Source organism: Eubalaena glacialis, chromosome 16, assembly GCF_028564815.1.
Source record: "Eubalaena glacialis isolate mEubGla1 chromosome 16, mEubGla1.1.hap2.+ XY, whole genome shotgun sequence".
In the NCBI taxonomy this organism is placed as follows: domain Eukaryota; kingdom Metazoa; phylum Chordata; class Mammalia; order Artiodactyla; family Balaenidae; genus Eubalaena; species Eubalaena glacialis.
Window position 1 is genome coordinate 56,699,066 of NC_083731.1, and position 26,548 is coordinate 56,725,613.

Below are 26,548 nucleotides of genomic sequence, written 5' to 3' on the forward strand. Positions count from 1 at the left end.
GCTGTGAGGATTAAATGACATCATCAACAGGAAGTGATGAATTCAATAACTGGCAAATGGTAAACACTCATAACAGATGGCAATATTACTGTTTTGCTTAATATATTAGAACATAGTTACCTGAAAAGTCTGGAGCCTGACCTGTTCCAAATTAAATATATTTCTGGAATTTAAATTACATAACTCCAAAACTGCTTTTTATTTTGGTGCCAGTGAAATAGTCCCATCTTCTGGAGGCATTTCCTTATTATTTTCTTTCCATTTTATGGATTAAGGAATAGGATAAATAGCATTTTCAGAATTGCTTTTCACTGCTTTAAAACAGTTGTTACCCACTAAACATACAAATATCTAGAAACATCACAACTTAAACATTACCCATAAGGTAACTGATGTTGTCCTGTATGAGTCACACCATCCCGTCCATATTATGTGAATTAGGCATCTGTGACATCATCACGACCATAGACCCCAAGTGGGCCTTAATGCTGTCTTGCGATCTTATTACATTTTCTCAGCCCATTCACCCTCCCAATCTTCTTTAGCAAGGCACCAAACCTATCTAGGAATCTGTTACATTATGTCCATGATCCAGTAATAGGATTCTAGAATCTAAGAAAGTAGACAAATAATACAAATAATAAAAACCACTATTTTACATGTTCTCCTGACTCCTCAAATCTGAAACATCTCCCTCATTGTGCCTGTTTGACCATGCTTACTTCCTCACTGAAAAAATGGAAATAATCACTAAAGAACTTACATAGGTTTTTACCACATCAACCCACCCACTGATATCTGCACACTTATACTTTATCTTACCACCATCTATATGAATGATAAAGGAATGTGGAGAGAATGAATGACTCCTCTAACTCTACATTAATTCTCAGGCCACATCTTACATGACTTTTCAACAGTCTTTGATAAATTCAATACGTCATCCTCCATGAAGTAATTTCTGTATTCTCTTGTTTTGATCCTATCTTACTGGTCACACCTTGGCTGGTTCAACTTCTTTCATTCAACTGGTAAGGTTGAAATGCTACAGGGTTCATTCCTTCTCCTTTTCTCTTCCCTTCGGCTCTCATTCCCTTGGTGATCTCATTTGACCTCATGATTTTAAATATAATCCATACACCTACCACTTTCAAATGCATACATCTAATCCAAAGCTCACCTTTCAGCTACACTCTTCTCTGTATCACTGCCTATTAAACATTACCACATGGATGCCTAAGAGGTACCTCAGTATTAATATACTAATTATATTAATAACACCCTGTTCCACCCCGGTCTTCTCCAGTACAAAGTAAGCAACAATAACCTGCCAATTTTTCAGGCCAAAACCCTTGAAGTCATTCATGACAGCTCTTTTTCTCTCAAGCTCCATCTTTAATCTCTCAGAAACTCTGATGGCTGTATTTTCAAAATACCAGAATCTGAACACTTTGCACCACCTACACAGCTGCCATTGCTACGAAAAACTTTTCTCTCCCTGGATTACTTCAGTAATTTCCTAACTTGTCTGATTCCCATCTTCCAGAAAATAGATATCAAACAAGATTTTGGAAAGAAAGTTTGTCTGAGAAAAATGTAAATCAAAAGAACAACTTTCCTATAATCATTAAGAAATTGATATACTCCCAATATCCTTTTCTGAAACTCCATAATTTTAACCGCTTTTTGGGAAAGAAGAAATGCACTTTATGTAAACTGTGCAAAATGAATTAATTTCAGAAATATTAAAAATGATTTTTAAATGTGTCTTAGAATAGAGAAAACATTGAGGAATGGCAATAGTCACATTTACTGAAGGCTTTTAGCAAAGGACTATTGTAACTGAGGCAGTGAGACTATAATTAGGGGCTCTCAGCTTCTCAGCATTATTCCAACTCTATTTCTTAGTTAGGATATGGCTGTGATCTTATGCTTACTATGCCTGACTTCTACCCTAGTTTACCATTAACTTAGCTTTGTTGTTGGATGAAGAAAGCTGTTGATGTATATCGAGACTGAAGATTAGTTATTCTATAGGCCTCACCCTTGTTCCTTATTCTCCAGGAACAGCTAATCAAAGATTTATGACTTAATGTTCCAACCACAAGCGAGACTTGCTAGCTACTTGGAATCGTGTGATCAAGAAAAACATCTCTGAAAATAGAAGACAGCCCCCTCCCCATGAGCACGTAGCCCTTTCCTCTTTCCCCTATATAATCTCCAAGCAAAACCTGGTGAGTTGGGAGTTGGTTTTTTGGAATATGCATCTACCTTCTCCCAGGATTGCCGGCTTCCTCAATAAAGCTATCTTTCCTTTAACCCAACACTCTCAGCATTGGATTCTTGAGTGACAAGTTGCCGAACTGGAGTTCAGTAACAATATCATGATCTGTGCCATGTAGTATTCTAAATGTTTTAAAGATTAGCAATTTTAATTCTCACAGTTTCATAGATAAAGAAAATATGGTACAAAACTTAAGTAACCTATCCAAGGTTGTCAGCAGGATATGTTTCCTGTCTGCCTGATTCCAGAATTTGTGCTCTTGTCCCTTACATAAACATGACAGAAAGACACTGCAGGAAGAACTACCAAAATTCAAGAAGTCTCCTACTTAAAATTTGAATTTAAATAGGAAAACAGTTGTTAGCTAAGATTTATTACTGGTTCTGAATAAAGAAACCTATTTCAATACCACTGGTTAAGAAAAGTCTATCTAAGCAACCAATTCATGAACTAAAACTTCTTGTCAAAATCTAAAAATCAATAAGTAACTAGAGAAAACACCTATTTCAAATAAGCAAGCAATTAAAAATAATGAAAAGAAAACCTATTGGCTAGCAGTAGTAAATGATAAAGGAGGGTATGTATAAATGCACATATAATCCAAAGATAAGAATTATTTTTTACTATACATTAGATTTAAGAATGAAAATTGACAAAAATGTTAATCCTGAGCCATTGATTTACCCTCTAATGTTTACCTGAATTCCTCAAAAATTTCTATTATAGGGGAAAATTAACCTCAAAAAGTATCATCTATCCCAACTAATAATGGGAAACCCTCTGCCATTAAAAAAAAAAAAAATGTTGCATTCACTTGTATACTGTTAAGAAGGAAAGAAAGTGGGAGAAAAGAAGGGTGGTTTGCTAGCAAAGGTAACTTAATGGAATTGTTAAGGAGATTGGAAAAGGAATGTTTATGAGTAAAATGTGTAATCATAAGACTCCAAAAGGCACCAGGGCATTTTCTACTGATGGAATATGGAAAAAGAATGTCAAAAGTTTGTTCAATTAGTTACTTCATGTGAAAAGACAATAATGATTGTGAGTAATCTAAATAGAACATAATGGCAAGGAATAAGAGAAATTCATAATGATTTAGTTTCTTACTTCTTTGCTCTTTGCAACTTCTGCAATCGCAGCAGTCCTTTGCTTTTCAAATTCATCATTATCATTTGGAGGTTTGACAGGCAATGTAACTTGTAATGTCTTTCTTCGATCAAGTTCTCTGCTATCCACTTGGACATGAGATACACACTTCTGGTAATAATAAATAAAAATAAATTGTTTCAGTAGTTCCAAAAGAGATTCAAGTTTTTCATAAGAAAGTAATGTCTTCAAAAGAAATATTTGTATCACAACAGCTAAGAGCCCATAAAAATACAATTATTTCCCATAGATTTAAAAATAAAGGTAGAAAACTAATTGAAGTAACTTTTAAGTAATTGTAACTGGTAAATGAAAGCTACACTAAATGTAGGCAATCTAAAACAGGGCACATATTGGGTTGGCCCAAAAGTTCGTTCGGGATTTTCTGTAACATCTTATGAACAAACATGTTGGCCAACCCAATATTTAAAATATACATCAAACTTACATCAAAAGATCTAAGTTTCATTTTAGGATAATGACTTAAAATAATTTTAAATTTCAAACAGTCTAGACTATTGCACAAGAAGTAAACTCAGTTTTTTATTAAGCACTTGATTTCCACATTATGCCACAATATCCATGAGGGTTTATAGTTATTTTAACATATAGAAAGGTGTCTCTCAACTTATAAGCCAAAAGCTAAAAACATACTCCCTCCCCCTAATCAGGCTGCAAAGTTTTAGGTTTTTAGTCTCTTAAGACAAATTAAGAAAGCCATCATCGTCTAAAAATAAGTCCTGAATTCTGTTCTCTCTTCTAATTCTAGCAGCAAAAATCCTATAAAATGAACCTTTTTCAACTTGATAATTTTAAAGAGGAATAAAAATATGCTCTCAAATAAATGTGTTATACAAATATATAGATTTTTGATTTTCAATAATATAAATATAAAATAGCTGATTCTAACACACAGCCAAGCATATTCTGTCTTTAACCCATGTTCAAGGCTAAGATGCTGAATAACAGATTTTCACAATGGACTTCATAAACAAATAATATTATTTAAGCTATAACTTTTAATATACTTCCTAATACAAAAAAAAGCTATAAACACACTTCAAATTCTTGAAAATAATTAAATCATAAGTCTCTGTGAGCAATGTTTGAAAGAAATATTATCACCAAAATGTTTAAGGGGAAAGAAAATTCTTACAAACACAGCATTTATTATTTTCAAGTATAAATTATTAAAATGTTTACACTCTGTTTTCATTCTTGGGGTTTTTCACTGATAGAAATAAGAATATCATGAGCATAGATCATGCCTCCTTTTATCTTGACTGTCCCATGTTCTAAAGCACAATAAAAAATGACATATGTTTTAAATACTTTCAAAATAGCCATGATGCAAGAATGCCTTATGTAATTTTGAGTAGACCCTCCAAAAAGGGTTTTGAAGAGGATGCCAGTCAACTGATCCTGCCCACTTATTTTCTGATCAGCTAGGTATCTGTTTTTCATGCCAAAATTTTTAAAATTGTTATTGAGATGTAGGTCTCTGTCTCCTAGCTGTTGTGTCCCCAACTCATCTTCACTTTGAGCCAGCACTCTTGAAGGAAAATAAAGCACAAATGCAAGGCAGATTACCAAGAGCTAAATTTTAGTGGCATCATGTTGCAAAGAGCAAGCAGCCACAGGGATTATTCTCAGATTCTTCAGGTATAAAGCAGGGACAAGCTGGAGGAGATTGTTTTAAAGGCAACTTGATGCTTAGCACAACCAGGAAGACACAAGATATTGGTCAGCTGAGGAGCTACCTCAAGATAACATTTTGCAGCAAGGGGGTTGAAAGTTAGGAAATAGAAGGAAAACCTTTAGCTTATGTGAGAGAAGAATCAGGGCTGCTGTAGTTGAAAATGAAAATACCAACTGGAAATAAAATTAAGTACCTGACTGAGATGGGCATTTGGATCAAGGCAGAAGAATAGAATCTCGGAAGGGACAGCTGGGACAGCAGGCTCTCCTAAAGTGCAGTGATGCCCTTCCCTGCCTCATGTTCTCACTCTTTTGTCTCCTGTCAATCTTTCTGTTGATGCTTTTATTTTTTCTCCCTCTTTTGTTTTTAATGAACAAAGTGAGAAATTATAGCGTATTTTTGTCTTCTTACTTTTGCATTTCTCTCTCTCTCTCAAAAAAAATGCCCCCACCACCATCTGATATTAATTAATTTTAAGCTGCATTTCAGGTGTGTCTCTTAACTGTTTCAATCTTTGGGTTAACAGCTTTTAAGAAAAGAATCTACACAAAAACTTTAATTACAATAACGAGAAAAAAATCACAATTATTGTTTTCCTGTAGTTAATATATTTCCATATAACTCCTATGACCTCTGAATGAACAGTTCAGCACAAAACTAAACACAGCTTGAATACAAATGAAAAACACTTTTTGCTGATTAAAATTCATCTGCCAAAATGAAAGTCATTACCTGTCCAAAAGGCACAAAAGGAGGTGGTCCACCTTCGGTTCCAATATTGCTTCTATTGTGTTTTGACAAGCTCTGTGAGAAAAGTGAGTTGTAAAACAGAAATTATACATTAAAAATATATTTAACAACACTTATAATGCACCAGGAATCTACTCATTTTAGTAGATTCTTATAGGAAATAGAAAAAAAGCCTTCTATTATTAATTTCAAACTATATAAAATATCTTATTCCTAACTTCAATAACTAGGCAAAGGCTCTCCCCTTACTTCCCCTTTCCAAAACCCAAACTGACATATGATTTTCAGAAGTATTTGCCAAGTTGCTCCCATAAGAAGAAAACACAGTTAAAACCTCTCAACAAAGATGATAAACTTTGGTAGCAAGAATTTCATTTTAATTAATTTCATTTTAATGCATAGTAAAACTATAATCTGGCAGAAAAATATTATCTGGAAATCATCTTCAAAATGAAATTTTTAGACGTAAAAATCTATTAGCAAACAACATATTTGTGATACTGTTATATAATAAGAAATATATATTTGGTCTTTGTCCCCAGTTCCTGGAACAGAGACCCTAAAACACTTGAAATTTCCTGAATCACAGGGGTAAGGAGCACATTTTGTTCTTCATAATAAGCGCCTTTGAGCATCCTGAGTTTATGTTAATGAGGTGACTATTAATGGGCCCCTAGCGAGCTCCAGGGTGAGGACTGGTTGCCGGAAAAACCAACCACGCGATTAGAGGGCTAGAGATTGAGTCAATCACCAATGGCCAGTGATTAAATCAAGCGGGCCTATGTAATGAACCTCCATTAAAACTCCATAAACGATGGGGTTCAGGGAGCTTCCAGGCTGGTGAATACATCCATGTGCCAGAAGGGTGGTGCACACCAAACTCCACAGGGACAGAAGCTCCTGTGTCCAGGACGCTTCCCGATCTTGCCCTATTAACCTCTTCATCTGGCTATTTATCTTTTATAACATCGTTTATAATAAACCAGTAATACCAAGTAAAGTGTTTCCCTAAGTTCTGTGAGTCACTATAGCAAATTATCAAATCTGAGCAGGGGATCCTGAGAACCCCTAATTTATAGCCAAGTTGGACAGAAGAGTGGATAACGTCAGGACCTACTACTTTCAATTGGCACCTGAAGTGAGGGGCAGTCTTCTGAGACTGAGTTCTTAACCTATGGGGTCTGTACTAACTCCAGGTAGTTCGTGTCAGTACTGAATTAAATTGTAGGACATCCACCTGGTATCCAAGTGGAGAGAACTGGAGAATTGCTTGATGTGGAAAAGAAAACTCCACACTTGGTGTCAGAAGTGCTGTTAACTAGAAACAGTTCATAGGAATACTGATAAAAGTGATTTCTAACTGTTTAAAGAGATCAGACTGTTATAGTTTATAATATGGAGGTTAATTTCAATTACAGTAAAATTTCCTTAATAAAAGTCTTGTTTTGCAAATCAATTTATACTTCAAAGAAGTATTCAACAGATTGCTCTTTAATTAAAAAAAAAGCTTCCAAATGCTACTAATTTTAGTTTTCTTTTTTCCCTATCATATTTATGATTAGAGAGATAACAATATATTATGGAAATGAAAAAAATAACTTCCTAGCAAAAGCAATTTCTCACATTATAAAGTCCTTCAAAAATGCCATAAGGAGGAGGAGCTTCAAGATGGCAGAAGAGTAAGATGGGGAGATCACCTTCCTCCCCACAAATACATCAGAAATACATCTACATGTGGAACAACTCCTACAGAACACCTACTGAACACTGGCAGAAGACCTCAGACCTCCCAAAAGGCAAGAAACTCCCCACGTACCTGGGTAGGGCAAAAGAAAAAAGAAAACACAGAGACAAAAGAATAGGGACGGGACCTGCACCAGTGGGAGGGAGCTGTGAAGGCGGAAAGGTCTCCACACACTAGGAAGGCCCTTCGCAGGCGGAGATGGGGGACGGCGGGGAAGCTTCGGAGCCGCAGAGGAGAGCGCAGCCACAGGGGTGCAGAGGGCAAAGAGGAGAGATTCCCGCAGAGAGGATCGGTGCAGACCACACTCACCAGCCCGAGAGGCTTGTCTGCTCACCCGCCGGGGCGGGCGGGGGCTGGGAGCTGCGGCTCCGGCTTCAGTCAGGTCCCAGGGAGAGGACTGGGGTTGGCTGCGTGAACATAGCCTGAAGGGGGCCACAGCTAGCAAGGACTGTGTCCGGGAGGGGGTCTAGAGCTGCCGAAGAGGCAAGAGACTTTTTCTTGCCTCTCTGTTGTGCGGTGCGCAAGGAGAGGGGATTAAGAGTGCTGCCTGAACGAGCTCCAGAGACGGGCGCGAGCCGTGGCTATCAGCGCGGACCCCAAAGATGGGCATGAGACACTAAGGCTGCTGCTGCAGCCACCAAGAAGCCTGTGTGCAAGCACAGGTCACTATCCACACCTCCCCTCCCAGGAGCCTGTGCAGCCCGCCACTGCCAGGGTCCCGAGATCTAGGAACGGCTTCGCCAGGAGAACGCACGGAGTGCCTCAGGCTTGGTGCAATGTCACGCCGGCCTCTGCTGCGGCAGGCTCCCCCCGCATCTGTACCCCTCCCTCCCCCTGGTCTGAGTGAGCCAGAGCCCCAGAAAAGCTGCTCCTTTAACCCCGTCCTGTGTGAGCAGGGAACAGACGCCCTCCGGCGACCTACATGCAGAGGTGGGTCCAAATCCAAAGCTGAACCCCAGGAGCTGTGCGAACAAAGAAGAGAAAGGGAAATCTCTCCCAGCAGCCTCAGGAGCAGCGGATTAAATCTCCACAATCAACCTGATGTACCCTGCATCTGTGAAATACCTGAATAGACAACGAATCATCCCAAATTGAGACGGTGGACTTTGGGAGCAACGATAAATATATATATTTTTTCCTTTTTCTCTTTTTGTGAGTGTGTATGTTTACGCATCTGTGGTGATTTTGTCTGTATAGCTTTGCTTTTACCATTTGTCCTAGGGTTCTGTCTGTCCGTTTTTTTTGTTTGTTTTTTTAGTATAGTTTTTAGCGCTTGTTAACATTAGTGGATTTTTTTATTGGTTTGGCAGCTCTCCTCTTTCTTTCTCTCTTTTTTTTAAATTACTTTTTTAATTTTAATAATAATTTTTATTTTAATAACTGTATTTTATTTTATTTTATTTATTTATTTTTCTGTCTTTTTTTCTTTTTTTCTCCCTTTTATTCTGAGCCGTGTAGATGACAGGGTCTTCATGCTCCAGCCGGGCATCAGGCCTGTGCCTCTGAGGTGGGAGAGCCGAGTTCAGGACATTGGTCCACCAGAGAACTCCCAGCTCCATGTAATATCAAATGGTGAGACAGTCATACAGAGTGAAGTAAGTCAGAAAGAGAAAAACAAATACTGTATGCTAACACATATATATGGAATCTATAAAAAATGAAAATGGTCAGAAGAACCTAGGGGCAAGATGGGAATAAAGATGCAGACCTACTAGAGAATGGACTTCAGGATACGGGGAGGGGGAAGGGTAAGCTGGGAGAAAGTGAGAGAGTGGCATGGACATACATACACTACCAAACGTAAAATACATAGCTAGTGGGAAGCAGCCACATAGCACAGGGAGATCAGCTCGGTGCTTTGTGACCACTTAGAGGGGTGGGATAGGGAGGGTAGGAGGGAGGGAAATGCAAGAGGGAAGAGATATGGGGACATATGTATATGTATAACTGATTCACTTTGTTATAAAGCAGAAACTGACACACCATTGTAAAGCAATTATACTCTAATAAAGATGTTAAAAATAAATAAATAAATAAATATAATCAAAGGGTAGAATAGATATGAACCAGCTAAGGGTGAAAAATAATGTTGAAATAAGTAAAAAAAAAAAACCAAAAAGTGAAAGGAGGGAGAGAATGGTATACAAAGTGGTTGTACATTGGATTTACGTGTGTACTGAGTTACCTGAAAGCAAGGTCTAAGAAAGCAGGGTTGATGAAGTATATCTAACCAGGATTAAAATGGAGCTGCCAAAACTCAGCTGACCTTAGAGGATGGGGGAAATTATCTCACTTCCTAGGCCTTTGTCTTGTCAATTAATCAGACCCATTACCAGATTAATTGATTAAAATCTCTCTTCTTAAAATGAAACTCAATCCAGTAATCAACTTTGTTAAGTAAAAACTGATGATTAAAGGAAGAAAAAAGATCTGGGGGCAATCAGAGAGTCTAGAATTGCTGAGGATCTGAGATCCGTAAACAGAATTTCATCCATACTGATATCAAGGTGAGGGAGTGGCCCTCTTCACTGAGAACAGAGGTAAACCCTCTGAATATTTAACAATGAACTCTCTGTATAGGAATGTATCTGTGTATAGGTATGTGAGTACATGATTAATTCATCCACTGGATACTGGATTTCTTTGACCAGTTATACTTTATAATAAACCTAAAATCAAAAATTACAAAAAAGCTATCTCCCCATCCTATGATCTGTAATAAATTACAGACTTTTATAACAACAACAACAGCAAAAAAAAAAACCAAACGGAAAAAATCTCCCAGAGATCTCCATCACAATGCCAAGACCCGGCTCCACTCAATGACCAGCAAGCTACAGTGCTGGACACCCTATGCCAAACAACTAGCAAGACAGGAACACAACGCCACTCATTAGCAAAGAGGCCACCTAAAATCATAATAAGGTCACAGACACCCCAAAACACACCACCGGACGTGGTCCTGCCCACCAGAAAGACAAGATCCAGTCTCATCCACGAGAACACAGGCACTAGTCCCCTCCACCAGGAAACCTACACAACCCACTGAACCAACCTTAGCCACTGGGGACAGACAACAAAAGCAACGGGAACTACGAACCGGCAGCCTGCAAAAAGGAGACCCCAAACACAGTAAGTTAAGCAAAATTAGAAGACAAAGAAACACACAGCAGATGGAGAAGCAAGGTAAAAACCCACCAGACCTAACAAATGAGGAGGAAATAGGCAGTCTATCTGAAAAAGAATTCAGAGTAATGATAGTAAAGATGATCCAAAATCTTGGAAATAGAATGGAGAAAACACAAGAAACATTTAACAAGGACCTGGAAGAACTAAACAGCAAACAAACAGTGATGAAAAACATAATAAATGAAATTAAAAATTCCCTAGAAGAGATCAATAGCAGAATAACTGAGGCACAAGAACGGATAAGTGACCTGGAAGATAAAATAGTGGAAATAACTACTGCAGATGAGAATAAAGAAAAAAGAATGAAAAGAATTGAGGACAGTCTCAGAGACCTCTGGGACAATATTAAATGCACCAACATTCAAATTATAATGGTCCCAGAAGAAGAAGAGAAAAAGAAAGGGACTGAGAAAATATTTGAAGAGAGTATAGTTGAAAACATCCCTAATATGGGAAAGAAAATAGTTAATCAAGTCCAGGAAGCACAGAGAGTCCCATACAGGATAAATCCAATGAGAAACACACCAAGACTCATATTAATCAAACTATCAAAAATTAAATACAAAGAAAAAAATATTAAAAGCAGCAAGGGAAAAACAACAAATAACATACAAGGGAATCCCCATAAGGTTAACAGTTGATCTTTCAGCAGAAACTCTGCAAGCCAGAAGGGAGAGGCAGGATATATTTAAAGTGATGAAAGGGAAAAACCTACCACCAAGATTACTCTACCCAGCAGGGATCTCATTCAGATTTGATGGAGAAACTAAAACCTTTACAGACAAGCAAAAGCTAAGAGAATTCAACACCACCAAACCAGCTTTACAACAAATGCTAAAGGAACTTCTCTAGGCAGGAAACACAAGAGAAGGAAAACACCTACAATAACAAACCCAAAACAATGAAGAAAATGGTAATAGGAACATGCATATGGATAATTACCTTAAATGTAAATGGATTAAATGCTCCAACCAAAAGACACAGACTGTCTGAATGGATACAAAAACAAGATCCATATATATGCTGTCTACAAGAGACCCACTTCAGACCTAGGGACACATACAGACTGAAAGTGAGGGAAGGAAAAAGATATTCCATGCAAATGGAAATCAAAAGAAAGCTGGAGTAGCAATTCTCATATCAGACAAAATAGACTTTAAACTAAAGACTATTACAAGAGACAAAGAAGGACACTACATAATGATCAACGGATCAATCCAAGAAGAAGATATAACAACTGTAAATATCTATGCACCCAACGTAGGAGCACCTCAATACATAAGGCAAATACTAACAGCCATAAAAGGGGAAATCGACAGTAACACAATCATAGTAGGGGACTTTAACACCCCACTTTCACCAATGGACAGATCATCCAAAATGAAAATAAATACAGAAACACAAGCTTTATATGATACATTGAACAAGATGGACTTAATAAATATTTATAGGACATTCCATCCAAAAACAACAGAATACACTTTCTTCTCAAGGGCTCATGGAACATTCTCCAGGATAGATCATATGCTGGGTCACAAATCAAGCCTTGGTAAATATAAGAAAACTGAAATTGTATCAAGTATCTTTTCTGACCACAACACTATGAGACTAGATATCAATTACAGGAAAAAAATCTGTAAAAAATACAAACACATGGAGGCTAAACAGTACACTGCTAAATAACCAAAAGATCACTGAAGAAATCAAAGAGGAAATCAAAAAATACCTATAAACAAATGACAATGAAAACACGATGACCCAAAACCTATGGGATGCAGCAAAAGCAGTTCTAAGAGGGAAGTTTATAGCAATACAATCCTAGGGTAAGAAACAAGAAACATCTCAAATAAACAACCTAACCTTTCACCTAACGCAATTAGAGAAAGAAGAACCAAAAAACCCCAAAGTTAGCAGAATGAAAGAAATCATAAAGATCAGATCAGAAATAAGTGAAAAAGAAATGAAGGAAACAATAGCAAAGATCAATAAAACTAAAAGCTGGTTCTTTGAGAAGATAAACAAAATTGATAAACCATTAGCCAGACTCAAGAGAAAAAGGGAGAAGATTCAAATCAATAGAATTAGAAATGAAAAAGGAGAAGTAACAACTGACACTGCAGAAACACAAAGGATCATGAGAGATTATTACAAGCAACTATATGCCAATAAAATGGACAACGTGGAAGAAATGGACAAACTCTTCAAAAAGCACAACCTTCCAAGACAGAACCAGGAAGAAATAGAAAATATGAACAGACCAATCACAAGCACTGAAATTGAAACTGTGATTAAAAATCTTCCAACAAACAAAAGCCCAGGACCAGATGGCTTCACAGGCGAATTCTATCAAACATTTAGAGAAGAGCTAACACCTATCCTTCTCAAACTCTTCCAAAATATAGCAGAGGGAGGAACACTCCCAAACTCATTCTATGAGGCCACCATCACACTGATACCAAAACCAGACAAAGATGTCACAAAGAAAGAAAACTACAGGCCAGTATCACTGATGAACATAGATGCAAAAATCCTCAACAAAATACTAGCAAACAGAATCCAACAGCACATTAAAAGGATCATACACCATGATCAAGTGGGGTTTATTCCAGGAATGCAAGGATTCTTCAACATACACAAATTAATCAATGTGATACACCATATTAACAAACTGAAGAAGAAAAACCATATGGTCATCTCAACAGATGCAGAAAAAGCTTTCAACAAAATTCAACACCTATTTATGATAAAAACCCTCCAGAAAGTAGGCATAGAGGGAACTTACCTCAACATAATAAAGGCCGTATATGACAAACTCACAGCTAACATCGTCCTCAATGGTGAAAAACTGAAACCATTTCCACTAAGATCAGGAACAAGACAAGGTTGCCCACTCTCACCACTATTATTCAACATTGTTTTGGAAGTTTTAGCCACAGCAATCAGAGAAGAAAAAGAAATAAAAGGAATCCAAATCGGAAAAGAAGAAGTAAAGCTGTCACTGTTTGCAGATGACATGATACTATACATAGAGAATCCTAAAGACACCATCAGAAAACTACTAGAGCTAATCAATGACTTTGGCAAAGTAGCAGGATACAAAGTTAATGCACAGAAATATCTTGCATTCCTATACATTAATGATGAAAAATCTGAAAGTGAAAATAAGAAAACACTCCCATTTACCACTGCAACAAAAAGAATAAAATACCTAGGAGTAAACCTACCTAAGGAGACAAAAGACCTGTATGAAGAAAACTGTAAGATACTGATGAAAGAAATTAAAGATGATAGAAATAGATGGAGAGATATACCATGTTCTTGGATTGGAAGAATCAACATTATGAAAACGACTCTACTACCCAAAGCAATCTACAGATTCAATGCAATCCCTATCAAACTACCACTGGCATTTTTCACAGAACTAGAACAAAAAATTTCACAATTTGTATGGAAACACAAAAGACCCCAAAGTGCCAAAGCAATCTTGAGAACGAAAAATGGAGCTGGAGGAATCAAGCTCCCTGACTTCAGACTATATTACAAAGCTACAGTAATCAAGACAGTTTGGTACTGGCACAAAAACAGAAATATAGATCAATGGAACAGGATAGAAAGCCCAGAGATAAACCCACGCACATATGGTCACCTTATCTTTGATAAAGGAGGCAAGCATATACAGTGGAGAAAAGACAGCCTCTTCAATAAGTGGTGCTGGGAAAATTGGACAGATACATGTAAAAGTATGAAATTAGAACACTCCCTGACACCATACACAAAAATAAACTCAAAATGGATTAAAGACCTAAGTGTAAGGCCAGACACTATCCAACTCTTAGAGGAAAACATAGGCAGAACACTCTATGACATAAATCAGAGCAAGATCCCTTTTGACCCAACTCCTAGAGAAATGGAAATAAAAACACAAATAAACAAATGGGACCTAATGAAACTTAAAAGCTTTTGCACAGCAAAGGAAACCATAAACAAGACCAAAAGACAACCCTCAGGATGGGAGAAAATATTTGCAAATGAAGCAACTGACAAAGGATTAATCTCCAAGATTTACAAGCAGCTCATGCAGCTCAATAACAAAAAAACAAACAACCCAATCCAAAAATGGGCAGGAGACCTAAATAGACATTTCTCCAAAGAAGATATACAGATTGCCAACAAACACATGAAACAATGCTCAACATCATTAATCATTAGAGAAATGCAAATCAAAACTACAATGAGATATCATCTCACACCAGTCAGAATGGCCATCATCAAAAAATCTAGAAACAATAAATGCTGGAGAGGGTGTGGAGAAAAATGAACCCTCTTGCACTGTTGGTGAGAATGTAAATTGATACAGCCACTATGGAGAACAGTATGGAGGTTCCTTAAAAAACTAAAAATAGAACTACCATACGACCCAGAAATCCCACTACTGGGCATATACCCTGAGGAAAGCATAATTCAAAAAGAGTCATGTACCACAATGTTCATTGCAGCTCTATTTAAAATAGCCAGGACATGGAAGCAACCTAAGTGTCCATCAACAGATGAATGGAGAAAGAAGATGTGGCACATATATACAATGGAATATTACTCAGCCATAAAAAGAAACAAAATTGAGTTATTTGTTGAGTTATAGTGAGGTAGATGGACCTAGAGTCTGTCATACAGAGTGAAGTAAGTCAGAAAGAGAAAAACAAATACCATATGCTAACACATATATATGGAATCTAAAGAAAAAAAAATGGTCATGAAGAACCTAGGGGCAGGATGGGAATAAAGATGCAGACCTACTAGAGAATGGACTTGAGGACACGGGAGGGGGAAGGGTAAGCTGGGACAAAGTGAGAGCGTGTCATGGACATATATACACTACCAAATGTAAAATAGCTAGCTAGTGGGAAGCAGCCGCACAGACCAGGGAGATCAGCTCGGTGCTTTGTGACCACCTAGAGGGGTAGGATTGGGAGGGTGGGAGGGAGGGAGACTCAAGAGGGAAGAGATATGGGGATGTATGTATATGTATAGCTGATTCCCTTTGTTATAAAGCAGAAACTAACACACCATTGTAAAGCAATTATACTCCAATAAAGATGTTAAAAAAAAAAATGCCATAAGGAATCTTTTCACCCATCTATTCCTCCTATCTGTTTTGTCTTTGAGGTGTTAACATATATCTGTTAAGCACTGGTTGTCACTTAATACATCTTCTCAACTCTAAAGCTTTTTGTGCATTTTTAATGATTATCGTTATAGAAAATGTTACGTTTAAAATATTTTAAATGCTGAAAAATAAGTTAAAAAATTACCATATGTACCTTATACATACTCTAGAGTCCCTGCATTATAAAAAGAGTACTATATATTTTATATAAGTTATATAAAAAAACTAAGACTAAAGACAACAATAACATTCAGTTAATTAATCAAAGAACAATTTAAACTGTATATGAATATCACATTTCTTGATAAGCTGTATTTAAGATGTTAACCTATTTTAACAAAAAACAGCAAATGCATAAACTTATCTAGGGGTCCTTTCCCCAGTTTTAATTTAGATAAAAGAAAAAGACCATTCAAAGAGCAATAAATCATTTCAGTTTATGCCATGACTTCCTTAAAAGCTCACATAAGCTGCCAATAATACAATCTCTCAATACACAGTATATAATTAAAAGCATATTACAGGATTTCTACTTCCCATCCTATGACTGTGTAAGAGACAAGACTTAATCTCCCTCTACAACTAGAAATCTGGACAACATGTAGGAAACAACTGTTTTAAGACATAGGGCAAGAAGTAGCACAGGACTGTAATCCCAAAGAGAAAGAGAAAAAAACAAGAGGTGAACTCTGCCTTTCTGCTTGGAGGCATAATGCAGACAGAGAGCACAGAGAGCTGAGTTGAGAAAATATCTCATAGCTCAAGCCAGGCTGAAATAACTGGAAGCTGTGGGGCAGAGTTTTGAAAAAGAGAGCCCTGTACAGAAAAGAAGCTCCAGAAACCTGTATAGGAATTCCCTTAAGTCACTGCTGAGAACTAGGCTAAGCAAAAAACAACTGCAAGTTATAAGCTTCCATTTATACTAGAATAAAAAAGAATAAAATACTTAGGGATAAAATTACACAAAGAAGAAGATCTATACAATGAAAACAACAAAAGATTCCTAAAAGAAATTAGACACCAATAAATGAAAAGACATCACATGGTCATGAGTTGGAAGATTAATACTGTTAAGATGGCAATACTACTCAAACAGGTCTAGAGATTCAATGCAATTCCTATCAAAATCCTAAGAATGCTTTTTGCAGAAACAGAAAAATCTATCCTAAAATTCATATGGGATCTCAAGGGACCCTGAATAGTCAAAATAATCCTGAAAAAAGCTCATACTTCTTGATTACAAAACTTACTGCAAAGTTACAGTAGTCAAAACAGTACTGGCATTAAGACAGACTAATACAATAAAGAAATAAACCCTTGCATGTACGGTTAAATGATTTTTGATGAGGGAGATAAGGTCATTCAATAGGGGAAGGAGATTCTCTTCAACATATGGTGCTGGGAAAACTGGATATCCACATGCAAAAGTCTTACACCATGTACAAAAATTAATTCAAAATGGATCAAAGACCTAAATTTAAGAGCCAAAGAGCTAAACCCATAAAACTTCCACAAGAAAACATAGAGAAAAAGCTTCATGACATTGGGATTTTGCAATTTCTTGGATATGACACCAAAAACATAGGCAACAAAAGAAAAAACCAGGTAAAACTGAACTTCAATAAAATTTAAAATGCTTTTGCATCAAAGGACACTACCAACAGAGTGAAAAGGCAACCAATGGAATGTGAAAAATATTTGCATATCATATATCAGATAAGGAATTGATATCCAGAATAAATCAAAAACTCACACAACAACAACAACAACAACAACAAAAAAATTAAAAATAGACAAAGGACTTAAATACACATTTCTCCAAAGAAGATATACAAACAGCCAGTAAACATATGAAAAGATGCTAAACATCACTACGCACTAGGGAAATGCAAATCAAAACCACAATGATATTCCACTTCACACTTATTAGGATGGTTATTATCCAAAAAACATGAAATAACAAGGGTTGGCAGGGATGTCAAGAAATTGGATCACTTAAGCATTGCAGATGGGAATGTAAAATGGTGCAGCTGCCGTGGAAAACAATATAGCAGTTACTCAAAATATTAAACAGAATTACTATGCAATCCAGCAATCCTACTTCTGAGTATAAACTCAAAAGAACTGAAAGCAGGAACTCAAGCAGATATTTGTACACCCATGTTCATAACACCTTTATTCACAATAGCCAAAAGGCGGAAACAACCCTAATGTCCATTAGTGGATGAATGCACAAAATGTGGCATTCACATACAACGGAATATTATTCAGCCTTAAAAAGTTAGGAAATTCTGACACATGCTACAATATGGATGAACCTTGAAGACATTATGCTAAGTGAAATAAGCCAGACGGAAAAGGACGAATACTATATGACTATACTATTATGAGGTAGCTGGAGCACAAGGTGGCCAGAGACTGGGAGGGGGGATGGGAAGTTATTGTTTAATTGGTACAGAGTTTCAGTTTGAGAAGATAAAAAATTCTGGAGAGAGCTGGTTGTGTAACAATAAGAATGTACTTAATGCCACTTAATTTTACATTTAAAAATGATTAAAATGTTAAACTTTGTTATGGATACTTTATAATTTTTAAAAACAGAAAAAATTACAAAAAAATTATCTGTCATAGGAGGTGAGGGGGGGAGCACTAAAATGTTATAGAACTACATTACTTTACAAATTATATCTGCTACAGAACTCTCCAAAACCTATGTTTATCATACTTTGAGGTTTGAGTTTTTCTTTTCGTCACCTGTCTATAACCAACTTGCTACAACTGCAACACCTACACATGCTTTAAATACTATCCAATGTTCTCTTCCCCCTCTATTTATTTTGCAAGAATGCCTAGGACCCCATTACTTCCAAAATTTACCCTATGGTTTATTATTTCTATGTGTACATTTGATTTCTATGTGTTTCACCTGCCAGATGCTCAAGTAATTTGAACTCTCCATGATTTCTACAACACTATGGTTACCAAAATCAAAAAAACTATAAAACCAAAGAGAACTATTATCATATTAAGATGTTTTTAAACTCTTTTTCATGTAAATTTTTACTGGCCTCTAACAAGAAATACTAGCATGGCTTTCAGGAAACAAAGTGCAAAAATATATAATAAAACATTACAAGAATAACTGTTAAACTACTACTGATCCATGCATGTGTTTGTGTGTGTGTATGTGTGTGTGCTGGAGGTGAGGAAGTTCCTAGGAATGTCTGACTGACTTTACAATTAGTAAGGTAGTTCTGGCTGGGTTGTAAAAATTATGTATAATATGTTGGTCTGACTTGACAACATCTTAACACACTTTTAAAAATCTCTAATGATAATGAAAATACAATATATCAACTTGTGAAAGGAAAAGATCACATGAAATGGGTGGGATTTCTCCAGGAAATTCAAAGTTCGTAAACTTGGCTATTTATATAAAACTATCAAACCACTTCTGATTTACTTGTTTATGCAACATTTTCAATCAAACAATGCAGTTATGGAATATTATCTTATATTTCATAGTATCTTATATAGTATATAATAGTATCTTATATTTCACAGCAGCCCAAAGTGTAGCACATTAGTATCATAAGGAATGAGTACTAAGGAATAAAAAATGTGCCTAAATTTCCTTATCTATTTACATCCCAAACAGAGGCACTTTCAAACTTAGAAGATAAAAAAGAGTAACTTATCTTAAAATACCAAAAGCTTGAAATATTGCTAGGCCCCTTGGCTCACTTTAGACAACAGACAAGATCTGAGAGCGGCACAAAAACATGAATTCTAACTCAAAGAGTAATTAGCTCTATGTGCTTGTAATTCATTTATTTCACTATTATTTGTTATGATGTTTATTACATATAAGACTCAGGGCCACCACTTTGGAGATACAGGAAGGCTCAGATCCATCACCTATTAGTGGTCTAATCATAAAATAAGTTTAACGGTTCTTAAAGCCTATTTTCTGATCCACATGGACATACACTCTCTTACAAGACGGCTAGGTGAATTACATGATATACAGATACAGGAGCCCAGCTCAAGACCTACACACTGTTCAACAAATATTTGTAGAATTGAATAAAGATAACACAAACAAGAATTCTGACCTCAAAAAGCTTACAATCAAAGGAGATAAGAAATAAATATAATTTTAGTGCTAGATAAAAAGTAATATACTTCTTAATACAATGAATAAAGTATTCTAAGAATTCAATAAAGGAGCAATTATTTCATTTTGTGAAAAAAACGAGCACTTGTTTTGAGTCTAAAACCATGGGGATGAGAGAGAAACTAAGATGAATGTCTTAAAAGTGGGAAAATCTTTTTTCTTTTTCAAAAGTGCAACTGAGGAAAGCTTAGAGAATCAAAGAAAGAGTAAGTAGTTCCATTTAGCTAAAACAAAACCTATGTGAAAAAATTAAGAAAGTTGAAAAGGTAAGCTGGAACTAGGGCTAAATTATAAATGACCTGAATCCCAGATTAAGTATGTGAAATAAAAGCAGGGTGTAGCACGGTCTGAATTATGTTGAAGATAATCTGGCAGAAGTACAGATGGAGAAAGGATATATGGTGGAACCAGTTAAAAGGCTACTGCAAGTAGTCCAGGCCAGAGACTTAAACTACAATAATGGCAATGGAACCTGAGAGCAAGGGATTGACAAGAGATCTGACTGCAGAGGATCAATAAAACTGGTGGCTAGAAGCAAAGTAGAAGGACAATTACTAGATAACCTAGATGACGAGGAGGATGAAGATACTGTTAACATAAATGGTGAAAACATCAACTAATGTGACTAGGAAGACAAATGCAACAAGAACCCTTTCATTATAGTGAAATTCTAATTTGCTTTCACTTGTATCTGTGTGTGTGTAGATAAGACAAATACACATACATTATTCATATATATGCACAAACACTTGTTTTCTGAAGAAAGAATTATATACAGATACATTACACATATCTTATAACTGGTATCTTGGCAGTTTTGAAAACTCGTCAGTAAAGAATGGCCTTTAAAATATGTCATAAAATGTAACAAATACTGAAAATGACATCTGTTTTAGAAGAACAATATGCTTAAACAAAGGTAGATAGTTTCTGTAAAGATCACTGTGTTCCATTCTATTCAACTCTGGCATAAAGAACTAATTTTACTATCCATTATAGGAAGATCCCTTAAAACAGAGAATACAATAAAAAGAGTGTAGTGGTTTAAAAGTTCAAACCATTCTTAGTTTACACTTACTCTCTGTAACTCCCATTTCTCAATAAGGTGCTCTACTTCACCGCCAAGAACGGTGGTGTTAGAATCATTCAAGAGCAGGAATCCATTTTTTATGTCCACAATGCCTGAAAGCTTAACTTTAGTTCCAGGTGGTGTGTTCAGGCTAAAGCAAAGGGAAAAAAAGAGTTAAAACACATTTAAGCTCCTTCCCCAAACTGGAATTCAGTCTTATACTGTGACCTGGTAAAATTCTTCAAAATGCACGAATGTGAAAACTATTTTTCAGGTGACTGGCTATATAGCGTGAATAGGTCATCAGGGAGGAAGTCAGAAGACCAGGTATAAGACTGTCATTTTCTACCTTAATTTTTTTCTACATGTAAAAAAATATGGATAGGGACTTCCCCCTCGGTGGTCCAGTGGGTAAGACTCAGTGCTCCCAATGCAGGGGGCCCAGGTGTGATCCCTGGTCGGGGAACTAGATCCCGTATGCATGCCGCAACTAAGGATCCTGCATGCTGCAACGAAGATCCCGCGTGCCGCAACTAGACCCGGAGCAGCCAAAATAAATAAATAAATAAAAAATAAGTCAGTAAACAAACAAACAAATAAATAAAAAATATCTGGATAATAAAAATCACAGCTCACAAACTTATGGTAAAGATAAATAGAATAAAAGATATGAAAGTACTTTCTCAACCATGCCATGTTGTATAAATGTAAGATTTGCCCTTTTTTTCCCCCTGAGCTTTGTGCATTATTGCAAAGATATACTATGTTATAAAATTAAATTTCAATACAGAAGAGATATCAAACCAGTAATAATCTTAGACATTTAACACCTATATGAGTTACTGTAATCCACACGAAACAATGCTCTTTTTGGTTAACTATCCAGTTAAAGATCAAATGAGAGTTATTTGCTCTAACGCATACTGACTTCAAAAGTATTTTTTCATAATAGGTTAACATTATCAGATGTGGGGCAAACATTATAACACCATGACCCCTTTTACAAAAACCAGAGAAAAGATGTTTACCCTCCTATCAATCTTTTAATAAAGGAAACAGTGGAAGAAATCCATTTCATCACATAGGTTTATTCTAAAGTAAAAGCACATATACCAAGCCCCACTGCATCTCTTCGCACATTCAGCAAGGGGTAAAGAACTCCAAATAGGAATAAAGATAGTCCTAAAACACTTAGGATAAATTAGAAAATCATGCTGAAAGACTTCACATTGTCACATTTTTAAAAGCTCATAAAATTCACCATGTGCTGATAAGTGCAATAGCAAATCAATGAAAGCACTGGTATCTCTGGTCTATTTTTAAGAAAGACGGTTGATAAAATAGTCATTAACAAGAAGAAATAGAATATGCCTATTTTTAAGGTTTCAAAGAGCCCATATGGAGTAAGACATTATCTGGTAAAAATTATTCTGAGGACTCCAAGCTTAATCATTCTTAGTCATCCTATGTAACTTAGAAAACAAATGGTCATGGACAGCCTTGCCTAACCTAACTCTTAAGTAGAGAGCTGTGTGGTGGTAAATGTAGGAAACTTACTACAATATCTATCAAACTTCAAGATCAGCAACAACTGAATACACTTACACTAAGTGAAGTTTTTCCCAATTCCAGGTAATCAGTAGATACAGATTTTCTAACTCTATAGTCATCATTTAGGGATAATAAAAAAACTAAGCACCAAGGGTACCAGGCTGCTATACTCTTTACCTCTAAAGAAATTATTAATGAATTACGTCATTTATATAAGACCAATATGTGTTCTTTTAAACCATTTTCGCCAATAATTTCTAACACATTAGTAAATCGGAAATGAAATGAAAATGTAAAAAACACAAATTAGCAACATAAGAAACTACAAAAGACCTTAAAAAATAGCAAGCAAATTACAGGGGCATTTAAATTGTGATTTTTAAAAATAAAAGCTAATCTGAAAGCAGATGATGAGCTAATTTTTTATGTAAAATAACTGTACCTTCCCCAAACTCTTTCTCTAACAGGTTAATAAGAAGGAAAACATGGTGAATTACTTGAAGTTGGGCATACAATTTCATTAAGATAATTGATAAAGAGTTCTATTCACAAAATTAAATTATAGTTCTATTCCCACAAAAGAATAAATAGGTGCTAAAATTTTAATATAGTTTTTATTACATCACCTTCAGGGCCATAACTAAGTCTTACTCAGAGAGCATACTGTGGTTTAATTAATACTTTATTCGCACTCCGAAGTTCCTTTATTCTCTCTTCATTGAAATTAAAAAAAAAAAAAAAACAGAACAAAAACAAAAATACAGTGAGAAGTGGGGCTGGAGGTAGGATAGATGAATGGAAAGAAGCACCCCAGAGAAATGCAATGTCCAGTAGAGAAAACACATTCTACACCAGTTCCTGGTTTATCCTCTCTAGTGAGTTCTTCTACCTTCCTTCTAAGATAACCAATAACCAAACTTATTTTGAAAATGGTCTCCCAAATTGTTCATATGTGAGAACAATTCTGTAAGCTGTTGTTTTTACAGCACCAAAAGTAGACATGCTACTTCAATGATGAGTGAATGAGAAAGTAGCAACATTTTTTTTTTCAACAGTCAAACTGTAATAAATTCAACAAAAGAAAATAGCATAAGGGACCCTCCTCTCTGTGTTTCATTTACCTCTGTGTTTTCATTTACCTCAGAGAAATATACAACAGTAAAATGAGAGAATGAGCCATTACATGGCAAGTCTTTCTTCTCAGGCATCTGTGAACTCCCTTGGAGGGGATCTGATTAAATTTGTCAAAGGAGGAAAGGCTGCATTTCCTTTTATGGAAGTTTCTCCATAAAAGTAGGACTCTTTCTACTCTTCAAAAAAAAGACAACATGCGCTTCCCTGGTGGCGCAGTGGTTGAGAATCTGCCTGCTAATGCAGGGGACACGGGTTCGAGCCCTGGTCTGGGAAGATCCCACATGCCACGGAGCAACTAGGCCCATGAGCCACAACTACTGAGCCTGCGCGTCTGGAGCCTGTGCTCTGCAACAAGAGAGGCCATGATAGTGAGAGGCCCGTGCACAGCGATGAAGAGTGGCCCCCGATTGCCGCAACTAGAGAAAGCCCTAGCACAGAAACGAAGACCCAACATAGCAATCAATTAATCAATCAATCAATCAATCAATCAATCAATCTTTAAAAAAAAAAAAAAAAAGACAACATAATCACAAAGTCAATATACGCCCCTTTGTATATGAAAATCAACATTTTAGACGAATAAATATATCTTCTAAGGAAGAAGCCTCCCTCACTAAAGGCAGACACTAGTTGAAGGAAAAAAAAAAGATATCATTGAACATGGCATACAAGGCCTCAACCTACCACATCTCCTCCCACATACTACAATGCCAATCATCTATGCTCCTCCAAGTGTAACTTTTCACTCATCTGCTATCAGGGTACCATGTCTTTGCATGTGCTATTCCCCCCTCATCTCTCTCAAAACACCTATTCATATTTTAAGTCCCATTCCTGACTCCCCCAGGTAAAGGTAATTTTCTGAACTTCTATTCATTTCAGTTGATATATTTATTATAATCTGTATGCTGTGTGCTTACCTTGTCATATAAGCTACTTGGAGACAAAATCTAAATTCTTTTTAAATACCTTTGTCCCTCCAGCACCGGATAAAGAGGCTGGAATAAATTCTTGGGCAGGAGAGAAGCAAGGTCTAGGCATTTACACTAAATGAAAAAGCTCAAAGGACCCTGAGCAGCAAACACAGCATATAAAATGACTAAGAAAAGGGGGGTGGGGTTTGCAAATGTCCAATGAAAATTCCCATCTCAGAAAACAGAGTTTAAACTGATCTAATGGGGACACTGAGAATAAAGGTGACACTTTCTCTTGCTTCTCACTGCTTTTCTCCATTCCAACAGGCATGACTCTAAAAACCTCTTATGAAAAATAGCCAAAACAAAGATTTGGAAAATTTTTCCTTATGGAGTTCTTCCTCCTCTTAGAAAGTGGGGTGGCATACAAACCTCTCTAGCTTCAATCATTTCCCCCAAGAAAACTCATTTGCTTATAAACTTTTCTAGACTGCTAAACAGTGTAATGGATACAACTAACTGTCAAGGAAGAAACTGTAATATATTTAAAGAAATTTTTGTTCTGAAAAAATTTTAATGACCTAAAATTTAGTGATAAAATTGAAAAGCTTACTTTCCATGTAAGAACACCTTAAATTTCTGTTTTTAATTATTAACTTTAAAAGTAAGGAGCAACTAACTCCATTTTAAACTATTTTTCTTTACAGATAAAGTAAAAATACAAACTCTTTAATTTATTCTGAAAAACTGTAACATGCACTTAAGAGTTCATTCCTTCTTTTCAAAGGTCTTAAAAACAAAATCCAATGTGAACAGTACCTTTAAACACTTATAACAAATATACACCATAAAGTGCCAATTACCTTATTTTTGACATGTAACTAAATTCTACTGCTGTACAACTTATATGACCATCAGTCATCTGCAAACGCAGCATTCTTGGGGCAGCCTGAGATTCTTCATTATCCTTTGGTGCAGCAACATTGCGAATTTTTTGAATTTGCAAAACACATGGACCTTCAAGCTGTCAAAAGACAAAGGAATAAATATCACTTTTAGCCATAGCTTTGTTTTCACTTAAAATGTTTCTCTTTTCCTTAATGGTTATACCTTATTATTTATAATGATAACTTCAATTAAATAAGTTCAAAATTTAAACTGTTATATACATCAGGGTGGTTTTTTTTCTTTTGTATTTAAAGATAAAACTTCAAAAAAGTCTCCTGAAGAATATTTTTAATATAATTCTGAATTCATTTTCAGAAAATAACAGGAAAAAACTCCAGGGAAAAAGTAATTTTTCTGAATTAAAGGTATATTAAAAGATGTTTTCAGTCTTATGTGCTCTAAATTGTTCACATATACCCCCCCGTTCCACCCATGTACATTAACAGACATTCTAGAATTAAAGAACTTGGTAATTTTTTAAGGGACATCAACTTTACAGCAGCACTTGAAAGGAATGTTTTCTGTTCAAAAACATCAAGTTTAAAGTACACCTTCTTCTGGCATTAAAAAAAAAAAAATACATATTCCAAAATTTAAACTATATAAAATCTAAGAAGTGTGAACTATACTTGACTTATTGTCACATTTCCTTTTTAAATGAGTTTAATGCAATGTTGTTATGCATTGGCAGTAAGGAGAATAAACGTCCTATCTTGCCATATTTTAATCAAAGACAAAAAGAAAATTGATGGGCTAACTAGCTATTGAATATTAAGTTA

General features: G+C 35.9%; 1 protein-coding gene across 1 annotated transcript in view; it reads right to left on the reverse strand.

The window, feature by feature from the left end:
- TDRD3 (tudor domain containing 3) overlaps window positions 1–26,548 on the reverse strand; it is a 229,216-nt gene that overhangs the window by 80,898 nt on the left and 121,770 nt on the right. The window contains exons 4-7 of the mRNA XM_061170837.1: window positions 25,685–25,845; window positions 21,232–21,373; window positions 5,862–5,933; window positions 3,392–3,541 (exon numbers count right to left, since the gene is read on the reverse strand). Coding sequence (XP_061026820.1) covers window positions 3,392–3,541; window positions 5,862–5,933; window positions 21,232–21,373; window positions 25,685–25,845 — 525 coding nt within the window. The remainder of the gene's footprint in view (window positions 1–3,391; window positions 3,542–5,861; window positions 5,934–21,231; window positions 21,374–25,684; window positions 25,846–26,548) is intronic.